Source organism: Polypterus senegalus, chromosome 18 (genome assembly GCF_016835505.1).
Source record: "Polypterus senegalus isolate Bchr_013 chromosome 18, ASM1683550v1, whole genome shotgun sequence".
Classification (NCBI taxonomy): Eukaryota; Metazoa; Chordata; class Cladistia; order Polypteriformes; family Polypteridae; genus Polypterus; species Polypterus senegalus.
In genome coordinates this window covers 67,983,390-68,009,999 of record NC_053171.1, presented here as the reverse complement: position 1 = coordinate 68,009,999, position 26,610 = coordinate 67,983,390, and the positions used below count along the sequence as shown (strand labels likewise).

Below are 26,610 nucleotides of genomic sequence, written 5' to 3'. Positions count from 1 at the left end.
GCAAGCGGTTTCACTGCCCACCCACCACACATGGCTGCCCCGTTCGTTCTCGGTGGGCAGCTGGTGATGCTGCAAGCAGTGACCCAGTTGTGGCTGAACGGAGGCCATTGAGGGTGAACGGGGCGGCGGGGGGTAGCATTGTATTGTGCCTCGGATGGCTGCCTATTGAATGGGGGTGATTCACTACCCGCCTTTGGCCGCACCGTGTTTACTCTTGGTCGGCGGACGCTGCAGGCAGCATACTGTAGTGGAGGTGACTGTGAGGTGGGCTGGTGATAAAATCCTGCCACCCCCATTCATTCCACCCCCTGCCACCCCCATTCATTCCCAATAGCAAGCCTGCTTGTACTGTTACGCACATAGTAGGAAGTTGTCTCTTGTCAGTACATCAGACGTGTTGATGGGTGCCATCCTGCTGTGATAGCGTGTACAGTGCTGTGCAGAAGAGCTCATCTTAACCTTTTGTCTTCACCCTTCAAGAATGTCTCTGAAACACAAATATGATGCAAGTGCTGGTGATGCAGTAAAGAAGAGAAAAATCATCACCATTGAACATAAAGTAGAAATAATAAAAAGGTCAGAGAGAGGTGACACTCCATCATTCATTGGCAGAGCACTTGGTTACAGTCGGTGAACAATAGCATTCATTATAATAATGTACCTGTTCCGACTTACAAACAAATTCAACTTAAGTACAAACCTACAGTCCTTATCTCGTAAGTAACCTGGGGACTGCCTGTACTTACTTGAAGATCTTCCTCTTCCGCTAATTCACGTGTCATGAGTCAAGCACTGTGGGAATGGTATCTTTCCTGTTTACTACTCCCAAAATAATTTCCATTTAATCATTGATGACAAAACACAAATAGGCAGATTCACAAACCATAAACCTACGAACTACAAGGGCCGCGTGTACCTACCACAACTAAGACTTAAACACTGATGTCTATATAATGCCTTCTGTAGAAAACTACCAACTCATTACACGAAGACACGAGAGATATCTTAAATCTTGCAATTTTCCAAAAAGATGCTGCAACAGGACCACTAGTGATGGGGGACTTCAGATTGAGTCTTATCAGTGAACCAAATGAACAGATTCGCGAGCACAAACAAATCGATTCACAATCGTGTCCGGCATGAGGCCACCAGGATCTTGCGTGTTGCTGGTAAACAAGAAGCCCCTGAATCAGGAGTGTCAACTCGTTTGGGTCACCACCCAAGGATCAGTCTAACGATTCTCGCTCATTTGACGCATGAACGAGTGATCAGGATCTGCACAAGTCGCATTCACTTGTAATTCTGTAACACAACATCTTATTTTAATTATGTAACCTAAATGTGTTATCATGCTTGTGTATGGAAACAGGACAGTGGGATGTGAATTATTCTGGTAAATAAATCATTATCGACATAATCGGTTATATATATATAGACATTAAGAAACAATGACATGATTTATATATACACACATATACTATATATCAAAATAATGTCCTAATTATTAAATGTGATTAGAGGGGCACCAAACAGGTAGTTCAAAAGAGATGAATCAGTGAAGTGAGTCGAAATGCCCATCACTACTGACCATGAGAATAACGACGACTGTCGCATGAGGTCTGCCAGGTTTTGCACAGGCAGCTTAAACTTAACTTGCTCTAAATGTACAAAATGGGACGACGTCATCAAGATGCTGTTTCTGTTTGAAGCCATTTTATTGACTAGAGTGACAGGCACATCAGGAGACAACAGAGGATGATGGTACATTCAAGCAAGTCCAATACAAAGTGCACACACTTGGGACACGGCTGATCTGCTTTAAACCTGCTGATGACAGTTAGGAGATCATGCTGTCAAGCCACTCCTCCAGGTCATCCTCAGTCAATTCTTGTTTCTTCTTCTCCTCCATATGAGACGATGGGGGCTCCAAATCCTTAAGTTCTTCAGCTGCTGTGGTGGGTGGAAAAAAAGTTGTTTTTTTTTTAGATTGAGAATAAAAATGGATAAACTTTGAACAGGAGACAACAAAAATGGTTTTTCTAAGTGTCTACACTCGCTCAAAGTCAATACTTCATGCGTTTCCCTATTAAAGTCGTCTTCATCCTAATCTAAGGTTTAAGAGTCACCAGCAAATGTAACACAAATGAAATCCCATGCAAGAAATTTGAAAAGCAAAAAGCGACCACTCTTTTTTAAAATCCATGCAGTAAATATTCATGCTACATAAACCATAAGTAAAAATTCTTACTTTGGGTTGCAGAAGAATTGTCAACACTCTGTGTGACGTGGGTGATCGTCTCAGGGGGCAGAATGTCTACAGTGGCTGAGAGGGGGGACTCTAAATTAAGCAGAATGTCCAGATCTTTGTCAAGGTCGTCCACTTCTGGCTGAGGTGGAACTGCAGACACATCAGAGGGTTGTGAAAGGGAAGGAGCAGGCCTGGGCAGCTCTGGGGGGCCACTGAACAGCCCAGCATTCAAAGGCTCTTTGGTGCTCTTCACGGTCATCTGTGGGATGTCAACTGGAACAGACTCCTAAATGGAGTCAGAGAAAAGCAGAATGAGGAGAAGTGTGAATTTAGCATTATGTTACTGCAGGAGGCTGGCACTGAGTCTCTTGACTGGTTCCTACTTGTAGGTGATTTCAGTTTTCATATGGATAGCCATTGTGACCCAAAAGCAAGAGAATTCATGAACTCCCTGCATGTCAGCCAACCTGCACATACAGTTGTGCTTGAAAGTTTGTGAACCCTTTAGAATTTCTATATTTCTGCATAAATGTGACCTAAAACATCATCAGATTTTCACTCAAGTCCTAAAAGTAGATAAAGAGAAACCAGTTAAACAAATGAGACAAAAATATTATACTTTGTCATTTATTTATTGAGGAAAATGATTGAATATTACATATTTGTGAGTGGCAAAAGTATGTGAACCTCTAGGATTAGCAGTTAGTTTGAAGGTGAAATTCGAGTCAGGTGTTTTCAACCAATGTGATGATAATCAGGTGTGATTAGACACCCTGTGTTATTTAAAGAACAGGATCTATCAAAGTCTGCTCCTCACAACGCATGTTTGTGGAAGTGTATCATGGCACGAACAAAGGAGATTTCTGAGGACCTCAGAAAAAGAGTTATTGATGCTCATCAGGCTGGAAAAGGTTACAAAACCATCTCTAAAGAGTTTGGACTCCACCAATCCACAGTCAGACAGATTGTGTACAAATGGAGGAAATTCAAGACCATTGTTACCCTCCCCAGGAGTGGTCGACCAACAAATATCACTCCAAGAGCAAGGCGTGTAATAGGCGGCGAGGTGGCAAAGGACCCCATGGTAACTTCTAAGCAACTGAAGGCCTCTCTCACATTGGCTAATGTTCATGTTCATGAGTCCACCATCAGGAGAACACTGAACAACAATGGTGTGCATGGCAGGGTTGCAAGGAGAAAGCCACTGCTCTCCAAAAAAAACATTGCTGCTCGTCTGCAGTTTGCTAAAGATCACGTGGACAAACCAGAAGGCTATTGGAAGAATGTTTTTTGGACAGATGAGACCAAAATAGAACTTTTTGTTTAAATGAAAAGCGTTATGTTTGGAGAAAGGAAAACACTGCATTCCAGCATAAGAACCTTATCCCATCTGTGAAACATAGTGGTGGTAGTATCATGGTTTGGGCCTGTTTTTCTGCATCTGAGCCAGGACGGCTTGCCTTCATTGATGGAACAATGAATTCTGAATTATATCAGAGAATTCTAAAGGAAAATGTCAGGACATCTGTCCATGAACTGAATCTCAAGAGAAGGTGGGTCATGCAGCAAGACAATGACCCTAAGCACACAAGTCGTTCTACCAAAGAATGGTTAAAGAAGAATAAAGTTAATGTTTTGGAATGACCAAGTCAAAGTCCTGACCTTAATCCAATTGAAATGTTGTGGAAGGACCTGAAGGGAGCAGTTAATGTGAGGAAACCCACCAACATCCCAGAGCTGAAGCTGTTCTGTACGGAGGAATGGGATAAAATTCCTCCAAGCCGGTGTGCAGGAATGATCAAAAGTTACCGGAAACGTTTAGTTGCAGTTATTGCTGCAAAGGGGAGTCACACCAGATACTGAAAGCAAAGGTTCACATACTTTTGCCACTCACAAATATGTAATATTCAATCATTTTCCTTAATAAATAAATGACCAAGTATAATATTTTTGTCTCATTTGTTTAACTGGTTTCTCTTTATCTACTTTTAGGACTTGAGTGAAAATCTGATGATGTTTTAGGTCACATTTATGCAGAAATATAGAAAATTCTAAAGGGTTCACAAACTTTCAAGCACAACTGTAAAGGGACACACACACTGGATTAAGTCATTTAGACAGACAGATAGATAGATAGATAGATAGATAGATAGATAGATAGATAGATAGATAGATAGATAGATAGATAGATAGATAGATAGATAGATAGATAGATAGATAGATAGATAGATAGATACTTTATTAATCCCAAGGGGAAATGCACATAATCCGGCAGCAGTATACTGATACAAAAAAAAAAAAACAATATTAAATTAAATAGTAATAAAAATGAAAAATGAAAAAATGGAAAAAAAAAAGTTAACGTGAGGCCGACCAAAGATATCAGCTTATCACACCATTTCTGTATTTTATTTGATGTAGAAATGCTGGTAACTGCAACTAATGTGAAGCATATTGTGAAAAAAATGTATTTTGATTCCTCTACAGCCTCAATTTTTGCGAATATTCTACACAGTCAGTCCACGTGCAGTTCTTATCCTAATACGCTGAAAATCTAGAAGCTTTATTCTCTTCTTCTAAACGCAGCTCACTCAAGGGAATGCCTACCGGAAACATCTAGTTAAACTTGTGAGACTTTTGTAAAATTTTTTAAACACAAAATAAAAGATATTAAATGTAATATATAATACATCCCTCCAAAGTCATTTCTGTTGAACCCCAATTAAATTCCTTCTCTCAAACAGATCTGCCTGAACTTCACAGAATAATGAAATCCTCGACAGTCTCAACGGACACACAGACAAGTCACCATTTTCACTGTCCTGCCGCCACTGCAGAGGAACCATTGGTACTGACTACAAATAAGCTGCAGATCTCCGTTCCTCACTTTGCAAAGTGCTTTTTGCCACATCCTTGTCATTTGCTGTGTCATGCACTGGCTGTTTGTCACAAGGGTGACATGTGCCAGCTGAGCCACCAGCCCTGGCACACACTGCTAATTGTGAAATGTCAGTAACGTCCACACTCTCATTAAAAGCACCACTGAAACTCCAACTTTCTTTCAGTTCAGCAATCTGCTGGCACCTGACATTGTCTGCCATTCCTCTCAGCCGCCGCGCAGCACTTCTAGTACTAACAGGCATTTCTTTACTCCTTGCCAGCATTGTGCTTTTGTTTGGTACGCCAACAAATGAGTCCCCTGCTGCACAACACGTCCTCCATCACTGAAGGGCTTAGCTGTGCATCAGGCGACCTTGTATCTTGCACTTTTACCTACTCTTTAATCGTCAGTCAGCTTTCTCGTACAAATGCTTGTTTTAAGGAATGATTTTTTTTTAATCAGCGTCATCCTTAAACGTGTCCCCATGTCAGGTCTCAAAATGTCATCTCACACTTGGAGACTGATGTATGCTCTCATAGCGTGAAGTACACACAGCTCACCCATTTGGTTACATAAACCTGCACTCGTATCTCTCTAATGGCTGGAATGGCCAAATAGCAAAATTAGCACCACGTAAAACTTGGCCTAGCTGTCATTTTGGCTTGTGAGTTAAAAACATTAGTTTGCCAACATGCCAGAACTGTGACTGGCGGTAATGCTCACGTTGAGAAGGCAGACATTAGGGGCAGAACTGGCTTACTTTGGGTGAAATGCTTTTAACAAATCAGCCGCACATCTTAATGAATTTGCTAAAAACTTTGTAGCACACAGCAGCAAAATCCACTGCTGACAAGGCTCTGCCCACAGGATGCATTCCTGAAAATCAGAAACAATTCCTCTAGTCCGTGCACTTTCAACAGCCGGGGTTGCAGTGTCTCATTTCTCCTCATCTATCACAAAAATTCATAAAATAACTAAGAAAAGACGGGGAAAAGCAAAAGGAACTGAAAAAAAAGACAACACTGGGAGCAAATTAAAAGCTGAAATTGCTGTTAGCAATTCTGGAGCTCAGCAGCCCAAGGTAATGGATGCTTAATGATTAATCTGTACGTTGTAATAAGCACTGCGACAGACAGAACTGTTACGTCTCAACCAGGGTTCCTCCCCAGGCTGGGGGTCAAAGTTTTGTTTCATTCCTTTTTTTGAGTCATTGAGTTCCTGTTTCTTTTGTTTATTGCCTGCTTTGTTTTTTACGCCTGTTCCAGGTTCCATGTGTTTTGTCAGTGATCTTCTCAAGACTCAGGGCCACCATCAATCACCACTCTCCAAGGTGGGCTGAATATCTCTAGATTACCCTAAATTGAATTAAGGGGCTTTCATGATGGAAGGATAGACTCATTCACTGCCCATTATGGAGTCTCCAAAAGACACAGGATATCATGTGATATGCAGAGTATTCAATAACTGCACATTCAAGTTGGACAAGAACACTGATGTCACCAAACTATTTGTTGTCTGTGCTGCTAGTCTGGCATGAATGATGAACCAGTTAATCTAGTATACCCAATTAAATCTTACTTGCCTTTAGTAGTGTGCTTAAAATGAGTGGGAATACCTTTAAATATGAAGATCACATAATGGATGGACAGGCATCTCAAATGGGATGAAGAACAATTTCTTACCTGGCCAGGTGGCCATAGTGGAAGGACAGCATGGATGGAGGTACTTCCTGGCGAGGACGATATAGACGAAGTCTAATTACAGATGGGGACAAAGACTAATGAATGGACTGGGGGAGTTAGTCTACCAAAGATAATCTAATCCCCATTGCAATAGGTGGCAGTAGTTCTCTGGCATGGTCCAAGGTTGGACACCCGCAGGGCTGTGTGGGACCTGTAGTTCTAAAAAGCAGCCCTGTTGGTGTCCCTTGGTGTGGCCACAGGGCACTGCTGCCAGAAGATCTACTTGTTTTGTGGAGCTTCCACATGACCTGGAAGTGCTTCTGTCGCACAATGCTATGGCACTTGAAGTACTCCAGTACTATGTTGGGTGTTATTATGTCTGGGTTTTGGGACTGGGTGGTACTCCCTACTGGTTACAGTGACACAGTCAACAGGATTCCTGGAAATCTGCTGGCAGGAAGTTGTATAAATATAAAATTGTGTAACCAACCCCCAGACCATTAACTCATATACTTCCAGTTCAGACTTTCTTAACATAAATGGGCAAGAAAAAGATAAAGAAAAATAGTAAACTGGGAGGAGACAGGTGTCCTTTGGACATCGGGACACCTAGACGAAATGTGAACAGTCAGAAGGATAGCTGGCAGCTGCACTGTGGATCCTTGCAGGCAGATAAAACATGGAGACGTGCAGTATGGCCTCTCTGGAGAGGAAGGAATACAGGTTATGTGTCGTTGAGAAGCTAAAACCAATGAAAAGTTGTTTAGGGAGATTGTTGATATAATTTAGGGACTTTTAAGTTTCTTTTGAAGGTGTCAGTCCCTTTTGGGCCACTGGAGCAGAGATTACACCTCATTGGAGTGAGGCTTTTCCAGGCAGGCAAATGAGGCCCACTCTGGCCAGTAAAACCTCTTTTTGGTCAATTTAAGAAGCCTCACCTCATTTTTTTGGTGTATCAATAGACCTTTACACCGGTTCTGTTGTTCAGGTGTCTCCTCGCTCATACTATCACTGGTGGATGCTGGGGAGCAACTGTCTAGATCTGGGCCTGCAGAGATACACAGGTTGTTTTGACTCTCTTTCCCAGGCTAGGGGTGAGAGATGCAGAGGCAATAGTGGTCTTATGATCATTAAGGTCCATCCTGCAGTTCCAGATCTCTGGTCTGAGCATCTGGTGTTGAGACTTTAACAGGTTTGGTTACCTGTTTTAGGCCATTCTTTCACAGACCTGTCATTAACGTACTTAATGCTGCTCAGCTCTTCAATGAAACCTTTAAGCTGCTAGTGTGAGTCCAGAAAAATGTAAGAATCTTGACTAAACAAATAAGTTCAACTTATTAAATAAAACACAAAAATAAAATACAAAGATAAAAGATTAAATGTGAAAGAGATGTAATATTAAGAAGAATATTCTTACAACAGTTGGGTAACAGTGACACAGGTTCAGAACCTCCTGTTTTGCCTCAAGATGATCTTTCAAATCTCATTCTGTTTATTTCAGAAATTTTTGCTCCAGATTTTCCTGATCCTCCTGATTCTTACTTAACTTTTTGGCCCACCATGGACTTTCCCTTCTGAGAGAGGGTAACACTTGAAACAATTTATTTTTATATCTAACAACCCACAAAAAATATAATTAATATATAGTTTTCTCTGCATAGGTAATATTTATTATTACACTATACTATTACACTATTATCCAAAAAAGCCAAGCTATGATTAAAATCTATTAATTATTTCAAAGCATAATACTGAAAAGAAGTCACTTAATTAATTTTTCAAGCAAATCTTCTAAAAAAAAAAAGAAAAAAAAAGAAATAGTTCAGATCTTACTCGGGGAACAACAGAACACCTTACACTTCAAAAGTTGAGATTTGGAAGAAGAATATGAGAAAAAAAAATGTTTTTAAATTTCACAGATTGTGCTTCTGGACTCCACTGGACTGTGTGGCATTTGCATTTAGCACATGACGATATTCTAAATCTAATCCTGATGCTACAAGCAGATGAACATGCAGTCACTTGGTACCTAATAGTGGTCCGCACCCTCCCTAACCCCCAGCCCCTTTACCTGGATCAGTTCTGGTTCCACATTTAACCTGACGTGAAGAGGAAGCTGCTGAAGACATTTGGCAAGTGACTGACAGTCAACAAACAGAGTCGACATCTGGAAGGAAAGAAAGAACAAAGATTATGGCTGCATTTAAAGAGCTGTAAACATGAAGAGGAGTACACAGGATGGCGGAGCTGATACAGTAGCTAAAGGAGTCCGTTTGTCATGGAGAACGTTCTGCCAAACACAATGTCAACATATAGGACACAAAACACTGAAAAGAGAAACCAACAGCTTTTAAAGCACAAACACTGCTACTTCAGAGGAAAAAACATAAATGGGAAAGCAAAAAATACCTGCAAACGAGCCTAGCTAGTGACGTGAGAATGGAAACAAGTCCAGCCACAGTGTCGTGCTCTTAGCATCCCTGGACTCACTTTTCTTTATTTTAGTTTGTTTATGTTGGAATTTTGCTTGATTATTTTGTGATTTTTTTCTAACAGTTTTGTTAATTATTTATTTAAATATTTCATTTTTATTTCAATGTTTAAATTACTTTTATAATATAATAATTTTATTATTATATATATATTTTATATTTTATAATATAATATAATAATTTTATTATTATATAGCAGCTTCCCTGTCTGCCTATCATATAGTGCCTTTCCTTCCTATCTATCTATATATCTATCCCTTTAGCTGTTTTTTATATATCTATTATACAGTGCCCTATGGGGTGCCAAACAGGCAATTACAATGATGTTTGGAATATATAAAATCATTCCTGAATATATAAAGTCAGAGTTAGAATATATAAAGTCATTACCGAATATATAAAGTCAGCGTCAGAATATATAACCTCATTCCTGAATATATAAATTTAAAGTCAGATTATGCTGATATTGATTGAAATGACTCAGGCACATTTTTAGTAAACTCAATGAGTTCCTACTACAACGTAATGAACTAAGTTAACAAAAACATCTTCAGAAAAATATATATTAAAAAACACTGTTCAGTTAATTCATTCAAAATGATGTATGTGCCCGGCATTTTGAACACTACAGTGGGATGCAAAAGTCTGCGCAACCTTGTTAATAGTCATTATTTTCCTGTATAAATCGTTGGTTGTTACGATAAAAAATGTCAGTTCAATATATCATATAGGAGACACACACAGTGATATTTGAGAAGTGAAATGAAGTTTATTGGATTTACAGAAAGTGTGCAATAATTGTTCAAACAAAATCAGGCAGGTGCATAAATTTGGGCACCGTTGTCATTTTATTGATTCCCAAACTTTTAGAACTAATTATTGGAACTCAAATTGGCTTGGTAAGCTCAGTGACCCCTGACCTACATACACAGGTGAATCCTATAATGAGAAAGAGTATTTAAGGGGGTCAATTGTAAGTTTCCCTCCTCCTTTAATTTTCTCTGAAGAGTAGCAACATGGGGGTCACAAAACAACTCTGAAATGACCTGAAGACAAAGATTGTTCACCATCATAGTTTAGGGGAAGGATACAGAAAGCTGTCCCAGAGATTTAAGCTGTCTGTTTCCACAGTTAGGAACATATTGAGGAAATGGAAGACCACAGGCTCAGTTCAAGTTAAGGCTCGAAGTGGCAGACCAAGAAAGATTTCGGATAGACAGAAGCGGCGAATGGTGAGAACAGTCAGAGTCAACCCACAGACCAGCACCAAAGACCTACAACATCATCTTGCAGCAGATGGAGTCACTGTGCATCGTTCAACCATTCGGCGCACTTTACACAAGGAGATGCTGTATGCGAGAGTGTTGCAGAGGAAGTCTTTTCTCCGCCCACAGCACAAACAGAGCCGCTTGAGGTCTGCTCAAGCACATTTGGACAAGCCAGCTTCATTTTGGAATAAGGTGCTGTGGACTGATGAAACTAAAATTGAGTTATTTGGGCATAACAAGGGCGTTATGCATGGAGGAAAAAGAACACAGCATTCCAAGAAAAACACCTGCTACCTACAGTAAAATATGGTGGTGGTTCCATCATGCTGTGGGGCTGTGTGGCCAGTGCAGGGACTGGGAATCTTGTCAAAGTTGAGGGACGCATGGATTCCACTCAGTATCAGCAGATTCTGGAGACCAATGTCCAGGAATCAGTGACAAAGCTGAAGCTGCGCTGGAGCTGGATCTTTCAACAAGACAACGACCCGAAACACTGCTCAAAATCCACTAAGGCATTCATGCAGAGGAACAAGTACAATGTTCTGGAATGGCCATCTCAGTCCTCAGACCTGAATATAATTGAAAATCTGTGGTGTGAGTTAAAGAGAGCTGTCCATGCTCGGAAGCCATCAAACCTGAATGAACTAGAGATGTTTTGTAAAGAGGAATGGTCCAAAATACCTTCAACCACAATCCAGACTCTCATTGGAACCTACAGGAAGCGTTTAGAGGCTGTGATTTCTGCAAAAGGCGGATCTACTAAATATTGATTTCATTTCTTTTTTGTGGTGCCCAAATTTATGCACCTGCCTGATTTTGTTTGAACAATTATTGCACACTTTCTGTAAATCCAATAAACTTCATTTCACTTCTCAAATATCACTGTGTGTGTCTCCTATATAATATATTTAATTGACATTTTTTATCGTAACAACCAACGATTTATACAGGAAAATAATGACTATTAACAAGGTTGCCCAAACGTTTGCATCCCACTGTATATTTATTTATTCTTTTTGTATGGGCGCATTTTTGGATGAACCTCACAAGCCCGATCGACTCTGAGTGGCTTCTGTCGAAGTTTACCTTTCACTAGTATGAGTGAAATGACAAGCATGGAAATTTTATAAATTCGGGAATGATTTTATATATTCCAATGCTGACTTTATATATTCAAAAATTAGTTTATATATTCTGACGCTGACTTTATATGATCAGGCTTTGACGTTATATATAATCGGGAATGATTTTATATATTCCGACGCTGACTTCATATATTCAGTAATGACTTTATATATTCCAAAAATCATTGTAATTGTCTGTTTGGCACCCCATAGGGAACTGTATAATAGATATATTAAAAAACAGCTAAGGGGATAGATATATAGATAGATAGGAAGGAAAGGCACTATATGATAAGCAGACAGGGAAGCTGCTATATAATAATAAAATTACTGTTATTACTATATAGATAGACAGGGAGTTAAGGCAGGCAGGCAGAGCGGCAAAGGTTAAAAGGAAAAAAAAACAAAACATTTTCTCCCCAGAGGGAGTCTGCTGCACTCTGAGTGATGAAATCTTACCAGTACGCCACAGAAGCTGTTGTGACACTCTTGGACCTTTTGTAAAAGTGTTTATTTGATCTTTGGCCTTCAGGCTTCACACATTTTATAGTTTATACCTACATTTTGTCATCTACTACTAGAATATAAAAAACGTTTCTGTGTTAACAATGTGTTTACACAGATTACTGTAGAAACGGAACACACATGAAATGAGTGTGTTCCAAAAAACGATCTATTATTTCCACTCTAAAACTCCACTTCACTCCCAGATAATCAATCAAGGCATGAGCTGGGAGAAGTTTGTGCACATTCTAGGTCGGTGGGGGGACGGAATAGCCGGCTGCTTGCAGCTTGTGTTTATCAGCACATTTAGATGAACAAAAGAAGCTGGCAGAGAGGTGTGAACGGTTTTAAGAAGCGATTTAAGGTGGGATGGATCTACAAGTTTTTTCGTAGGCTGTGGTAATTCTAGTGTTAAAATATGGGCCCGCTTTGGTCTGAAACTCTTTGGCTTTAGTACTTGTGTTTGTGACTGGGATTTCCTCTCATTTACCTCCTGGTCAGCTTAATATTTAGCTCTGCCAAATTCCAGGCAGGTAGAACAAACCTTATGAATTGAGCTAAAGAGCTTTGTGGTTTCCTTCCTTAAGCGTGTGATCTAATTCATATTTACCTATTTGCTTTCATACTACAAGCATCCCTTTAAAAAAAATACAAGAAAAATGTATTAAAAACAATGTAGCCTCCTTAGCGTTAAGTTTACCGCTGGAAAAATGAGTCAAGAGCTAAATTTTTTTCAATAAGAAAAAATGTTATCACATGTATGTGTAACAGAAACATGTAAATACCAAAATGTCAACATAAATCCAGTAGTAAGGTTTGTCCAGTGTCCGCTGCTGCAGATTTAGTACATGTCCTTCATGAGACACGTTTGGAGACGGTCACCAATGCCCGATGTCACTAATGGGTCAGCAGACACTCTTCTTATATTTTTCTGCTGCTTGCACATGAGTGGGTAGAATGTCAGTGCCAGATCCACACGATTGACGCACCTCTTGTGTTACAGCAGACAGCTACAATGCAAAGTTTAGTGACTTCTACCTTTCACCTGACATGAACAACAGTTATGAATTGTGAACACTGTCTAGGGGGCTAATGTCTTTCTTGTCTTTCCACTTGATCACAATCTTTTTGCCCTTTCATCACACACCTACTTGCACCACTTCAGGCAACCAAATTTCCCCTGGCATATCACAGCGGTTCAGTCGTACAGTGCCATATGCATCAGTTTCACTATCTGTGTCAACGTCTGATGAGCAGTTGATGTTGTCATCACTGTCACTTGATTTAACTAATAGTTCAGTGTCAGTTTGGTCTAAAACTGGCTTTACATGCCGTCATGTGTTGGTTGAAGGCTGCACCCCAGTAATGAGTATTGATGACCTACTTTAGAGCATAGAAATATTCATGATATTTTGCAGCATAACATTTTTTTAATTCACTAGATGGCAGCACAAAACTGTCCTGAGAGTTATTCAAGAATAAACACTGTAAAGCGGATCATTACATGTCCCCCGGAGTCTGACTTGGGCTTAACCGTACTAACATAGAATTCTAAGCTTGGGATTTGAATAAACCGAGATTTCAGTGTAAAATTGAGTATTTAAAGACTTTTAAACAGGGGTAGACAACTTTTAATTTTATGTAAACAGTTGCGGTGCTGCTGGGTTAGGTGACTTCCTCAGAGTCACACAACAAGTGAGAGGTGGAAAGTGAACTAACTCTCAGGACACACTGTGTATATAATCTACTAACCACTCCCTTGCAGCCCCCTCTACACCAACACCATGGGTTTAGGTCTATGGGAAGTTTTATAGAATATGTGGTACTCCATCCTGGGAGCCTTTCGTTTTCAAATACCCACTGAAAACCTGTCCTCCTTTGGACACGTTGCTCGAAAAAACAGGAACACACGGTGAAAGAAATAAGTGCCAAGCATCGACTGGGCACAAGCTACAAATTACTGTTTGGCTGCACTTCGTAATTATCAATACCAACCTATTCACTGGATATTAAAAGTAACAGCTGGCTCCTCATGATGATAACATTAAAGGTCTTCCACTGAGCACCGCTCACCTCTTAGAGACACGCAGGTTAAGTTAACTTGCGAAGCTGAATTGTGGGTATGAAATTTATTGTGCACACAAATCACTGTGCTATACGAACATGGCCAGTAACTCCTGTACAAACTCTTCATTCCCTATAAAAATAAATAAAATATCAGCTAGCTAGCAGGCAAGTGCACAAAACACGATTTTAAGAATTTATTCTCTTATAGCTGCTGCCAAAATTTTGAGCATTTAACATGGCTAATACTTTTGATTTATTTTTTAAACATAGTGAGAAATCTTGAATGCTTCTCTCTCATCTTATTGTTGGCTTCTTTTCATTTAATGTCTGAAGGAATAAATGATGCGATGGCACTGAACATCACACAGAGGAAGCGGACATGAGAATGTTTCTTTTTTGGGTGAGGTATGACCACTACCATTACAGAAGTGGGACATTATCTATACTAATAAAAGGTAAAGCCCTCACTGACTGACTGACTGACTGAATTGACTGACTGACTCATCACTAATTCTCCAACTTCCCGTGTAGGAAGGCTGAAATTTGGCAGGCTCATTCCTTACAGCTTCCTTACAAAACTTGGGCAGGTTTCATTTCGAAATTCTATGCATAATGGTCATAACTAGAAGCTATTTTTCTCCATTTACTGTAATGGAGTTGAGCTCGAAAGCCATGGGGGGCGGAGTTTCATGTGACATCATCACGCCTCTCACGTAATCACGCATTAGGTTGAAAACCAGGAAGAGCTACAAAAAGCGCTGAAGAAAACATGCATTATATAATTAAGAAGGCAGCGAAACAATTAGAAGCGAGCGAGTGACATATAAAACCATATTCAGCAGCTCACGTGAACTGACACAGTGCGCAGACAAAAAGCAACAGTTCCAAAGAGTGCTGAACAAAAACCGAATTACACTGCTACGCTCAAATAGACAAACTGCACGCCATGGCGCAATAGTAGAGGCTTCGCCTCTAGCGCTGACGTCCGAGGTTCGATTCCCGAGAGGGGATGCACTAAGTATGTACGCGCGCTTCTCGATTCATTTTAGCCTCGCATCCCCTTGGCTGAGTATATGTTTACTGACATTGCCGGTAAACCCGTGTGTCTCATTTGTGGAGCTAATGTGGCTGTAATTACAGAATTTAATCTAAGACAGCACTATGAGACAAAACATCAAGATAACCTGAAAGACCTGAATGCAATGCACAAGATACAGAAAGCAGAAGAATTAAATAAGAATCTGACACTTCAGCAGACGTTTTTACCCGTGCACAATCACAAAGTGATTTCAAGTGAAGCTACTTTTATGGGAGACACAAATGCACTAGTGCAACTTGCCCCACTTTTCCTGTTGCCAAGTAATGTTGAACCAAGTCGGCACAACGGTGTTCCCAAATACGAACTTTGCTGAAAAACTGAGCGCACTGTGCACTGAGTTCGCATGGCGCTTTGGTGGCTTTGAAGAACAAAAAAAGAATTTTGAGTTGTTTCGCAACACATTTGCCGTCGATGTGGAAACTGCACCTGTGCAGATTCAGATGGAGATGATTGAGCTGCAGTGTAATGGCACACTGAAGGCAAAGTACGATACTGCAGGGCCCGCACAGTTTATTCACTCCATTCCCGCAAAAATGCTCCAGCTCCGTCTACATGCGCTCAAACCTTGTGTATGTTTGGTAGCACATATCTGTGTGAGAAGCTCTTCTCAGTGATAAAGACTAACAAAACAGCACACAGGAGTCGCCTCACTGATGAGCACCTGCAGTCCATCCTGAGAATCTCCACAACACAGAACCTCACACCAAACAGAAACGAACTTGTGGCCAAAAAAAGATGCCAGGCGTCCAGCTCTAAAATGACATATGAGCAAAGACAACTGAATGATTTGATTTGTTATTGCTGAAAAGAACACATTTTATTTATATTTCCAGGTTTTGTTATGCACCATGTTCATTATTTGAATTTGTATAATTTTGACAAGATATATTTTTATGGAGGGCAAAATATTTTGGGATATTTAAAATTTAAGTTTTTTTTTTAATATAAAATTACATAAGAGTAAAGAAATTTGAATGTTTGTTCTTTTAACATTTACTTTATTTCTAACTTGTATAATTTAGACAGGATATATTTTTATGGAGAGCAAAATATTATAAGTTATTTAAGGTTTGAGTTGATTTATTCCGGAATAATATTCTGTCGACTAAATAAAAATTCCTTCTATTTAAAATTTAAATAGAACTTCAACAGATACGATAGTTCATAATATCCAGGCAGACTTGCACGTAAGAGCGGGAGTCATCCGTTTTAACAAACAGCGTATTGCACTGATACGAAATAGCCTGCCCATTTAATTATTTAGGAATGGAAAAATAAATTAAGATTTTGTACAAATAATGTTTTTCATTTTTCTTCCTTCATGGATTCTGGCACCCCCAGCAACAGTTGCTCGCACCCCAAAGACTGTATATATGTGTGTGTGTGTGTGTATATGTAGATATGTATATATATATGTATATATGTGCATGTATGTGTATATATGTATGTATATATATATATATATATATATATATATATACACTAGCAAAATACCAGCTTCACAGCGAGAAGTAGTGTGTTAAAGAAGCAATGAAAAGAAAAGGAAACATTTTGAAAATAACGTAACATGATTGTCAATGTAATTGTTTTGTCACTGTTGTGAGTGATGAGTGTTGTTGTCATATATATATATATATATATTTACACACACATACATAAACATATATATATATATATATACATATCTATACATATACACATATATATATACATATATATATATCTACATATATACACATACATATACATACACACATAAATACATACACACATACATACATACACACACAAATACATATATATATACATACATACACACACACATATATAAACATATATATACATATACATACATATCTACATATATACACACACAGCTATTTCGTATCAGTGCAATACGCTGCTTGTTAAAACGGATGACTCCCGCTCTTACGTGCAAGTCTGCGTGGATATTATGAACATAATGCATGCATAAGGTTCGAGCCGCATGTAGACGGACTTTTTTTGTTCTTCGAAGTCACCAAAGCGCCATGCAAACTCAGTGCGCTCAGTTTATCAGCAAAGTGCGTATTTGGGAACACCGTAGTGACGACTTGGTTCAACATTACTTGGCAACAGGGAAAGTGAGGCAAGGTGCACTGGTGCATTTGTGTCTCCCATAAAAGCAGCTTCACTTGAAATCACTTTGTGATTGTGCACGGGTTAAAACGTCCGCTGAAGTGTCAGATTCTTATTTAATTATGCTGCTTTCTGTATCTTCTGCATTGCATTCAGGTTAACCTGATGTTTTGTCTCATAGTGCCGTCTTAGATTAAATTCTGTAATTACAGCCACATTAGCTCCACAAATGAGACACACGGGTTTAGTAAACATATACTCAGCCTCCCATCGGTTTTTAAAGGCTCTATTTTCAGAATCAACTTTTCTCTTCAGCATCGTGTGAGCTAGCTTCGCAATAACTTGATTAACTCGGTAAGTGTTCGGCAAGGCAGCTGAAGCGCTGCATTATGGGATCTGTAGTTTATTGTGTTACCAGCGCTTCATATACCGGGCTTTAATAACAATAATACAGTATATAAAATGATCTCGGGGCGGATATAATTACACGCCGGGCGGATGTGGCCCGCCCTTGAGTTTGACACATATGGACTAAATAGAACTTGAAAAGATATATTTTTCAAATGTGATCGCAATTCAGATAGAGTTGACGCACTACAGCCTGCATGCCTCAATAAGTCATCCTTCCCTCGCTCTTACTTTTTTACCGTTCATCTAATGAATACACTGAGTATGGCTTTACCAAAACAATCATTGATGGCGAATAAAGTATCCATTATTCGAGTATGTAGATCGGGTTATATATATATATATATATATATATATATACCAGCGTATCGCAGCGAGAAGTAGTGTGTTAAAAAGCTATGAAAAGAAAAGGGAACATTTTAAAAATAACGTAACATGACTGTCAATATACAGTATTTGTTTTGTGAGTGTTACTGAGTGTTGCTGTCATCAAGGATTTGATTATCATTATTTCTTTCAATCAGGTTCGTATTTGTAGGATGTGTTGTGTTCAAGTTACATTCCGTGTTTGTCAATCGTTGTAAAGATGACAGGTTTCATTCATCGATTCGTTTCTTACTGCATCAATAAACAGCTCGTCTTCTTCTTTATCTGAGACCTGACACACTGCATGCACGGTTTTTTACACTGTCTTCCTTTAGCGGGACATTGACTTTTTCCAACGTGTGCTTTGTTTTGGATTTATGAATATGCTTGTATGTATCAGGCGCTTCATATTTTTGCTGCCTTTTCAATTGTGTAATTCGGTTTTGTTCAGCTCTTTGGAACTGTTGCTTTTATCTGTGCACTCGCGCAGTTCACGTGAGCCGCTCGGTGTACATGCATCGAAGTTTCCCAGCTGTGCTGGTGCCATCTCGTGCTATGTCCATGGCTGTATTTAATGTTACCTTAGTCCTGGCACTTAAAACTTTCTCTCACAGTTTCGCTGAGTTTGTACCAAACACCACCCTGACCATCTCATCTTCCTCTGCATAAGCACAGTCCTTAACCCGTGAATATTTAGTGAGAGTTTGCTATTGGATTGCCGCGGACGGACGGCCTTATATGGGCAGGCACTAAATTACAAACGCCAGCGGCAGCCTGTCTATGAACTTAATTTAAAGTGTAGGTTTACATCGTGCTTTGTTTCCGAAGTAGCAGAAGTCATGAATATGGTTGTATATGTCACTCGCTCGCTTCTTATTGTTTCGCTGCCTTCTCAATTATATAATGCATGTTTTCTTCAGCGCTTTTTTTTAGGTCTTCCTGGTTTTCTATGGACTGCGTGATTACGTGGGAGGCGTGATGATGTCACACGAAACTCCCCCACGGCGTTGAAGCTCATCTCCATTACAGTAAATGGAGAAAACTGCTTCCAGTTATGACCATTACGCGTAGAATTTCGATATAAAACCTGCCCAACTTTTGTAAGGAAGCTGTAAGGAATGAACCTGCCAAATTTCAGCCTTCCACCCACACGGGAAGTTGGAGAATTAGTGATGAGTCAGTGAGTGAGTGAGTCAGTGAGTGAGTGAGTGAGTGAGTGAGGGCTTTGCCTTTTATTAGTATAGATATATATATATATATGTATATATGTGTGTGTGTATATATATATATATATGTGTATATGTTTATATGTATATATGTATGGATATGTATATATATATATATGTTTATATGTGTGTGTGTATATATATATATATATATATATATTACAGAAACACTCATAACAGTGACAAAACAATTATATTGACAATCATGTTACGTTATTCTTTCCTTTTCTTTTTCATTACTTCTTTAACACACTACTTCTCCGCTGCGAAGCGCGGGCATTTTGCTAGTTATTACTAATTAGCAGATGCATATATTCAAAGTGACAAACCATATCTATTTATGGAAAGCGACAGAAAGCTTGGCGTCCACACCTGGGTGTAATATCATCCAGCGTCCACATGAGGGCTGCAGTGTCTGACAAGGAAATGCAACAAGACGCACAAAGAAAGAAACGCACAAAATGCACAATGCGATCCAAACAGACAGACTTACTGCTGTACCATTGTATCCATTTTATTAAACAGGTGTTTCACTAGGCTAGTTATATTAAACAAGAGTCATTACAAAGTACAGGCAACACTCCAAATAGAGTGAAAACTGTGTAGCACAATATGAGGGGCTTTGCCAAAGTCCTCAGCATTCAGTTCTTAGTGAGCTGCCACCATATTTACATTGATTGAGATCAAGTTTATCCCTTCCTGAGTTTGTAAAAAAAACAAAAGAAAAAAATTCTACTTCTTACACACAGGAAGTCATAGCAAGTGGTACGAGGAGGAAGAGTGAGAGGGGAGTGGAGGCCTCTCCCACCTGATTCTGAACAAGTCATTTTTCCACCATGACAATGCACCGGCACAACCAGCAAAGCTGACCATTGAAACATTCGAGAAATCAGGGATCCATCTGGTTGAACCCCCTTCTTTTTTGCCCCATTTGGTGCCTTTTGATTTCTGGGTGTTCTCAAAAATAAAAGAAAGTTCTGGAGACGCATGGTGCATTGACTGATGTGTTGAATGAGCAACCAGAGAGTTTAACTCAAGGTGAATTTGAATGCCTGCTTTGACCAAAGGATCAATCGCAAGAAAGACTGCACAGATGCTGTGCTGAAGTCACCAATGCGGTGAAACTTTTTAGCTTAATTGTTTTTTCTTTCATGAAAGGCTAAGGACTTTTGCAACTCCCTTCAGAGTTGGTCCCAAAGCTAGACAACAAACTAAAACTCAAACAATAGCAAAGTCAATCAGCATCAAATTTCAAGATGGCGAATCGAAGCATAAAAATCAGAGTACAGTCGGCCCTTGTGATTCACCAGTTTACGATTCGTGGATCTGCCTATTTGTAAGTTTGTCATCAATAATAATATGGAAATCATTTTATGAGTTTTGCGACCCACTGCGGGAAAACGCATACAATGTGTGTAGGCTAGAAAATATAAAGGAAGATCAAAAAGGTCTAAAAAGTCAGAAATGCATACAATAAACGTAATATGAATCATTTTATTGTTTATTACAGCAAATATACTCACAAAATTATTATCATCCCCATTGTACAGTTCACTAAAGAACTGTGGAAATAGCTTCCCTCTTTAGCCAGTTCTGCTTCATCATCCCCACAGCCATCCACCTCCCAAAGCTTCTCCCGTCCTCCATCCTGCTGCTTCCCAACTCATCCTCGACTGTTTACCATTTCACCTGATTTGGTGATTGCCTCTTTTCTGCTTCCTTTCTTCATTCTGTTTTCTGTCTTTCTTTTCTCCCTTCTTCCTTTCTCAGTCTGCCGTTACCCTTAAAAAGAAAAGTTTCCAATGGAAACTTCCATTTCCTGCTTAGTCATCATAGTAACATAATGCCTGCACTAGGCAGCTGGAATCCTTACCCTGGGGGGTCCTACCAGACTTGGTGGTCCTGAAGGGATATTTCTTTGTCAATCTCCAGACCATATAATACAGTGAAGGCCAGTCAGAAAGCCAACACGCTTGTAGTGTTGTGTAGGATTGCTACACTGTGTGCAGTTTTGGTCTCCATATTACAAAAAGACACAGCGGAGCTAAAGAAAATCCAGAGCAGGGTTACAAGAGCTATGGACAGACTGAAGAAGATGAACCTTTATAGTGTAAGTAAGCAGAGAATAAGAGGAGACATGATTGAAGTGTCTAAGATTATAAAAGATTATAATTATAAATGTCAGGACCTACAGAGAATGCAGTTTGTTGTGTTTTTGTGAATTTCCCCTTGGGATTAATAAAGTATTTATTTATCTATCTATCTAAAAGGAATCAGTACAGTGCAGTGTTTCTCAACCATTGTGGTGTCACAACCCAGTTTCTCATACCAGTGTGTCTATGACGCACTGGGTGGTGTTTGTCCTTGTCCATGAGTTTAGTGCAACCAACTGAATCCCTCTTAGTGAATCAAATGCAGTCATCAAAGTGTGGAGTCTGACATGATCACCAGATCCCAGGTGTTACTTTACTACAAGAACATAGTTGGAAATTCACTTTTTATAGAGAACCACAAACACGTGGAATAAATGACCAAGTTATGCGGTGGATGGGGATGGAGAGTGGGACTTAAGGCAGTGGTGTCCAAACTGTGGTACATTGTGGTCCCTGAAATTTAATTTATCTGTGCAAAACCCTTCATGACAAGCCTGTTGTGAGCAAAAACCAACGAAACTGTTTAAGTACAATAATACGTGGATTCCCAAATTTAGTGTGGTGTGAAATTTCGTCATCTGAATAAATAAAACCTACAGTATTATTCAAATCAGTTTTTAGTTAATTTAACGCTACCACAATTACGTTTCGTGGAAGTCAACTTCTACTTCTTCACAGTTTGAGCTTTTGGTCACTAGATGAAAGCACAACGCTGACACTATTTAGTCTTTGGTAACTCTGCCTCACAGAAACCGCTCGCGTTTGTTGTTATACGTGCACTGCCGCTGTATCGCATCATAGTCATTAGATCTAAGCACAAAGCCGATACCATTTCATCTTCAGTAACTGCGTCACATACAGGCCGAAAGCAGGATTTAGTTTCGGGGCCGAATTTATCAATTTATGTACATGCACAAATTTTTTCATTAATTTTATGCATAATTTCTTCCAATTCTTTAACTTTTATTCAGATTTCGGGGCGGTTTAGACCCGAACTACCCCCCTTACAGCTCTCCCTCCCTTTCAACAAGGTGCGGGTGGTACGCAACGCAACTCACTTAACCTCAGGTGGTACTTGACGTCCAAAGGTTTGGGAACCCCTGACTTTAGGGACCTTCAAATCTCGACTTGATGTTATTTTGGAGAATCAAAGTGAACAGCATGGGCAGGCTTGCTGAGCTAAATTGCCTGCTCTTGTCACAACTGATTGAATAATCTAATGAAAGAATAAAAATATTAATTGTTTACATACTTTTAAGAAACCTTTGTTTCTTAAACTTAATGCTGTCAACTTCTGCTGCTCTTTATGCACAGCAGCCAGAAAACCTTGTATGTGCTGCGGCAGACCGCCGGGGCCCATACCCAGCTGGGACACCCCAACCATGGAATGTCCGGGGGAGAGAGTATTTTCAAGACCGTTTCACCCCCGGGCCAGCAGAGGGCAGCCCCTTGGCTTCCAACAGGGCCATGGGTCATAAGCATGGAAGCTCAATCCTGCACTATTTGGCAGCACTTCTGCAACACCAGGAAGTGCTGCTGGAAGAATCTCATTGGGAACCTGGACTCCTTCCGGAGTCACCACCACTCAATGGCCTGAGTCAGGAGAAAGTGGACAAAGCTAGTGTAGAGGAGTGAAAACAGATGGACTGGCTGAAAGAAGGAACTGTCTTTTACCTTGTGCTGTGGAGTGCAAATTGTAAATAAACAGTGCGCTGTATGGCAATTTGTGTCCTGACTGTATCGGGTTCGGGAGGCTGTAAGCACCCTTGTGTATCACAACTGGCATCCCAAATGGGACTCATGGCTGTCTGCTGGCAGAAGACCCTTAATTAATTATTGTGGCCCAATAAAAAGCAGGTGCACAACCGCCCGCCACCGCAAGCAACACTCGGATCAGCGTGCCAGAAGAAGATGCCAGCCAGAGGAAGTGTTGTCCAGACCACGGGATCTTGGAGGTAGGTGACGGGCCCAGGGAAGCATTGCATAATTCCACTTTTCTGGCCTAAATATGCCGATCTGTGGAGTGACGATGGGATAAGCTCGAAGGAGTCACCTGAGGATGTCCCAAGCCTGATGCGCTCTGAGAGGCAAGATGTAGAAGAGAACCGCCTGGACTCTCCCGTACCCATCAGGAGTAATCCAAGGGAGGTGGAGGGTGAAGGGTTAGACTGCCTTCAATGAAGAGAGGGGATGGTGTGTGTCGGACCCCCTCAGATGCTTAGCTACAAGTGGGGCCAACGAACGTCCGCTCTAATGGACTCCTGATGGAGCCGACATAGGAGTCGCACATGCTTGACAGCTCCTGGCTGGCGGGTAAGGATAAGGGAAACTGAATCTACCGCCGGATTTTGCTTGTACAGGATTTGTAGATCGCCCTCCAACCCGTAGTCTCTTTTACAGGCATTTGACTTGCTGAGGCAGGCATTCGAGAGAATGGAGAGGATGGTGGACGCACTATTGAAGGCAGTGCATGAGTGGCTGAGGCAACACAGTGCGAGACTCTCCAGCCAACTTGACGAGGTGGTACAAGTGAGTGACAACTGTACCATACAACAAAGAGGAGTGCAGAGCGAAACGGCTCTGCTAGTGATCATTACAGGATACCAAGTAGCCGCTATTCCTACAGTAAACGTGGGCATAATAGCCGATCGCACAGTAGTAGCAGACATGGCTAAGGCGCACGCAAGAGATCAACTTGTTAGTGCCAGTGCCCACAGTGCCCCGCACCAGATACCAGCAATCGCCACGTGGAGGTTGAAAGGGGTGCAGACAGCAAAACGATCTCTCTGTATGCCATGCAGAGACTCAGACTGTCGCTCCACCCCAGAGTATAAGGAGGACCCAGAGTCTCCAAACACTGCAACACGTAAGCCTGTGTGCTCTCAAGGGTTGAAAGACTGCTCTCCACAAAGGTGGAGGAATAGCCCAACCTCAGCTAGGCATAAGACAGAGTGGGCGTTCCCGCAGTGTTTTTATGACCAGAAGGGAACGGACATGATATGGGGTGCAGCATTGTCACAAGTGCCACCAAGTCGGCCACGGGTGTTGTTTCTGTCTTTCAGGACGGAACTGTGGTCCAGACAAGATCGACTCACCATCCAGCATAATGGCAGCCCTCGCAGGACGGGACACTTCACCACACAAGGCTCAGCTGAAGGAGAGGGGCAGAATGGCAGACTGCTGGGGCCCTAATCCGACCGGGATGCCCAGACCATGGAAGGACCAGGAAAGACTGTACTTTCAAGACCGTTTCTCCCCGGGACCAGCAGAGGGCAGCCCCCTTGGCTTCCAACAGGGCCACTGGTCATGAGCATGAAAGCTCAACCCTGCTGGGGCCCGTGACCACTGCCAGGGAGTGCCTGGCTGCTTGCAGGGCCCAGCAGTGCTGCCGGAAGAAGCTAATTGGACACCTGCACTCCTTCTGGGTGCCCTATAAAAAGAGCCAGTCAACACCACTCAAGTGCCTGAGTCGGGACAAATGGACGACGCTCGTGTGGAGGAGTGGAGGTGGAAGGACTGGCTGAAAGAAGGGAGTGTGCTTTACCTTGTGCTGTGGAGTGCAAATTGTAAATAAACTGTGTGCTGTACACATCCTTGGGCATCATAGTGTCCATGTCTGCAATTCTGCTTATAGACTTGGGAGTCAACCAATGTATGCTTTGTTAATGGAAATGGAAAACACCGTCTGAGACATCATTTCACGATCTCCTTTTAAAGCTCAATTGGACTGGTATCTAATGAGAGATAAGATCTGACAGCATGTCTAACTCTGGGCATCTTCACTACAATCAATACATGACAGCATGTGGTCTGTTGATAGGGGCTTTGACGTTTTGTCAGATGCCCCTGCTGAGAGGATGAAGGCGATCACTCAGAATAATTAAGTACTGATTGCTAATGACCTTGACTTCTTCACTACAACACTGCATGTTACAAATATAAACCAGGGTTTAAAAGCACGTATAATATGGAAGAGAACTTTAGGTCTAGACACCTCTCTGGCAAAGTGTAACTCTAATAGAGAAGAGAGCATCTAAATCATTTAAAATGTAAGAAAAACGAGAACATTAAGTCCATTGAGCTTGATTCATTAGCTGATTACCAATAACTTCTTTGTAGAAGCTGTCACCGTGGGTGCATCCTCTTCCTGGCAAATTTTCAACAGTTCCGTGCTTATCAAACTTCTTTGTCAAGGCCCTACTTGTAATTACTGGTAATTTCAACTGAATAATGACTTTTTTATAGCAATTCTCCAATCTATGCAGTTCAATGGCTTTTTTTTTCCTCATTTGAGTTGACAGTTCTTAAGTTTTTACTTGTGTTGATAGATGACAAAAGGATTGTACTTGTGCGTTACTTTATATTTATACTCCAGTGAAACGGCGGTGATGATGAACTACAATAAAGTTCCTAGAAACTAAAAGAAATATCAAGAAACATTTTACCTCAAAATACACAAATTGCTTTGGTTTTATTTATAATACTTTTCAAAGGTGCCAATAATTGATACATATGTTTCCGACAGAATAAACTATGCTGAAGATAAAAATAACACTTTTGCAGGAATTATCTTTATTAAATGAATAGTTAACAGTTTCTCCAAACATCTGAAGATTAGACTCATTATTTGTATTATCCACGATATATTGTATTCATGTTTTTATCACTTTCTTGATGGGTGCCAATATTACTGGAGTTGACCAAGTTCATACTGACGGTGGCGCTGGAAAGTGGCAACGTGTGACAGTAATGACATTGAAAACTGCTAAAAAAAAATGCTAACAGTAAACAGTGGTTCAAACATAAAGAGTACCTTAATATTGGATGACACATCAATATCCCATTCCTTCTCATCAGCAAAGCGAAACTGAGCAAATGAATCACCTAGGAGAGAACAGAAAGTCAAATCAAACCAGAGAAATAAGGCGACTGCAGTGTAAATGCCATGTAGTCCATAGCTACTGTAAGTGGGCC

At 40.5% G+C, this 26,610-nt stretch overlaps 1 protein-coding gene across 2 annotated transcripts in view; it reads right to left on the bottom strand.

The window, feature by feature from the left end:
- Positions 1 to 1,691: 1,691 nt before the first annotated feature.
- The window catches only part of aven (apoptosis, caspase activation inhibitor), a 296,150-nt gene continuing 271,231 nt past the window's right edge, over positions 1,692 to 26,610 (bottom strand). Inside the window, exons 3-6 of one of the 2 annotated variants that reach the window (XM_039741252.1) lie at positions 26,450 to 26,520; positions 8,883 to 8,978; positions 2,249 to 2,534; positions 1,692 to 1,947 (exon numbers count right to left, since the gene is read on the bottom strand). In XM_039741252.1, the coding sequence (XP_039597186.1) occupies positions 1,838 to 1,947; positions 2,249 to 2,534; positions 8,883 to 8,978; positions 26,450 to 26,520 (563 nt within the window). In that variant the 3' untranslated portion in view covers positions 1,692 to 1,837. Of the gene's footprint in view, positions 1,951 to 2,248; positions 2,535 to 8,882; positions 8,979 to 26,449; positions 26,521 to 26,610 lie in introns of both variants that reach the window. The other variant, XM_039741251.1, reaches the window with a different exon arrangement.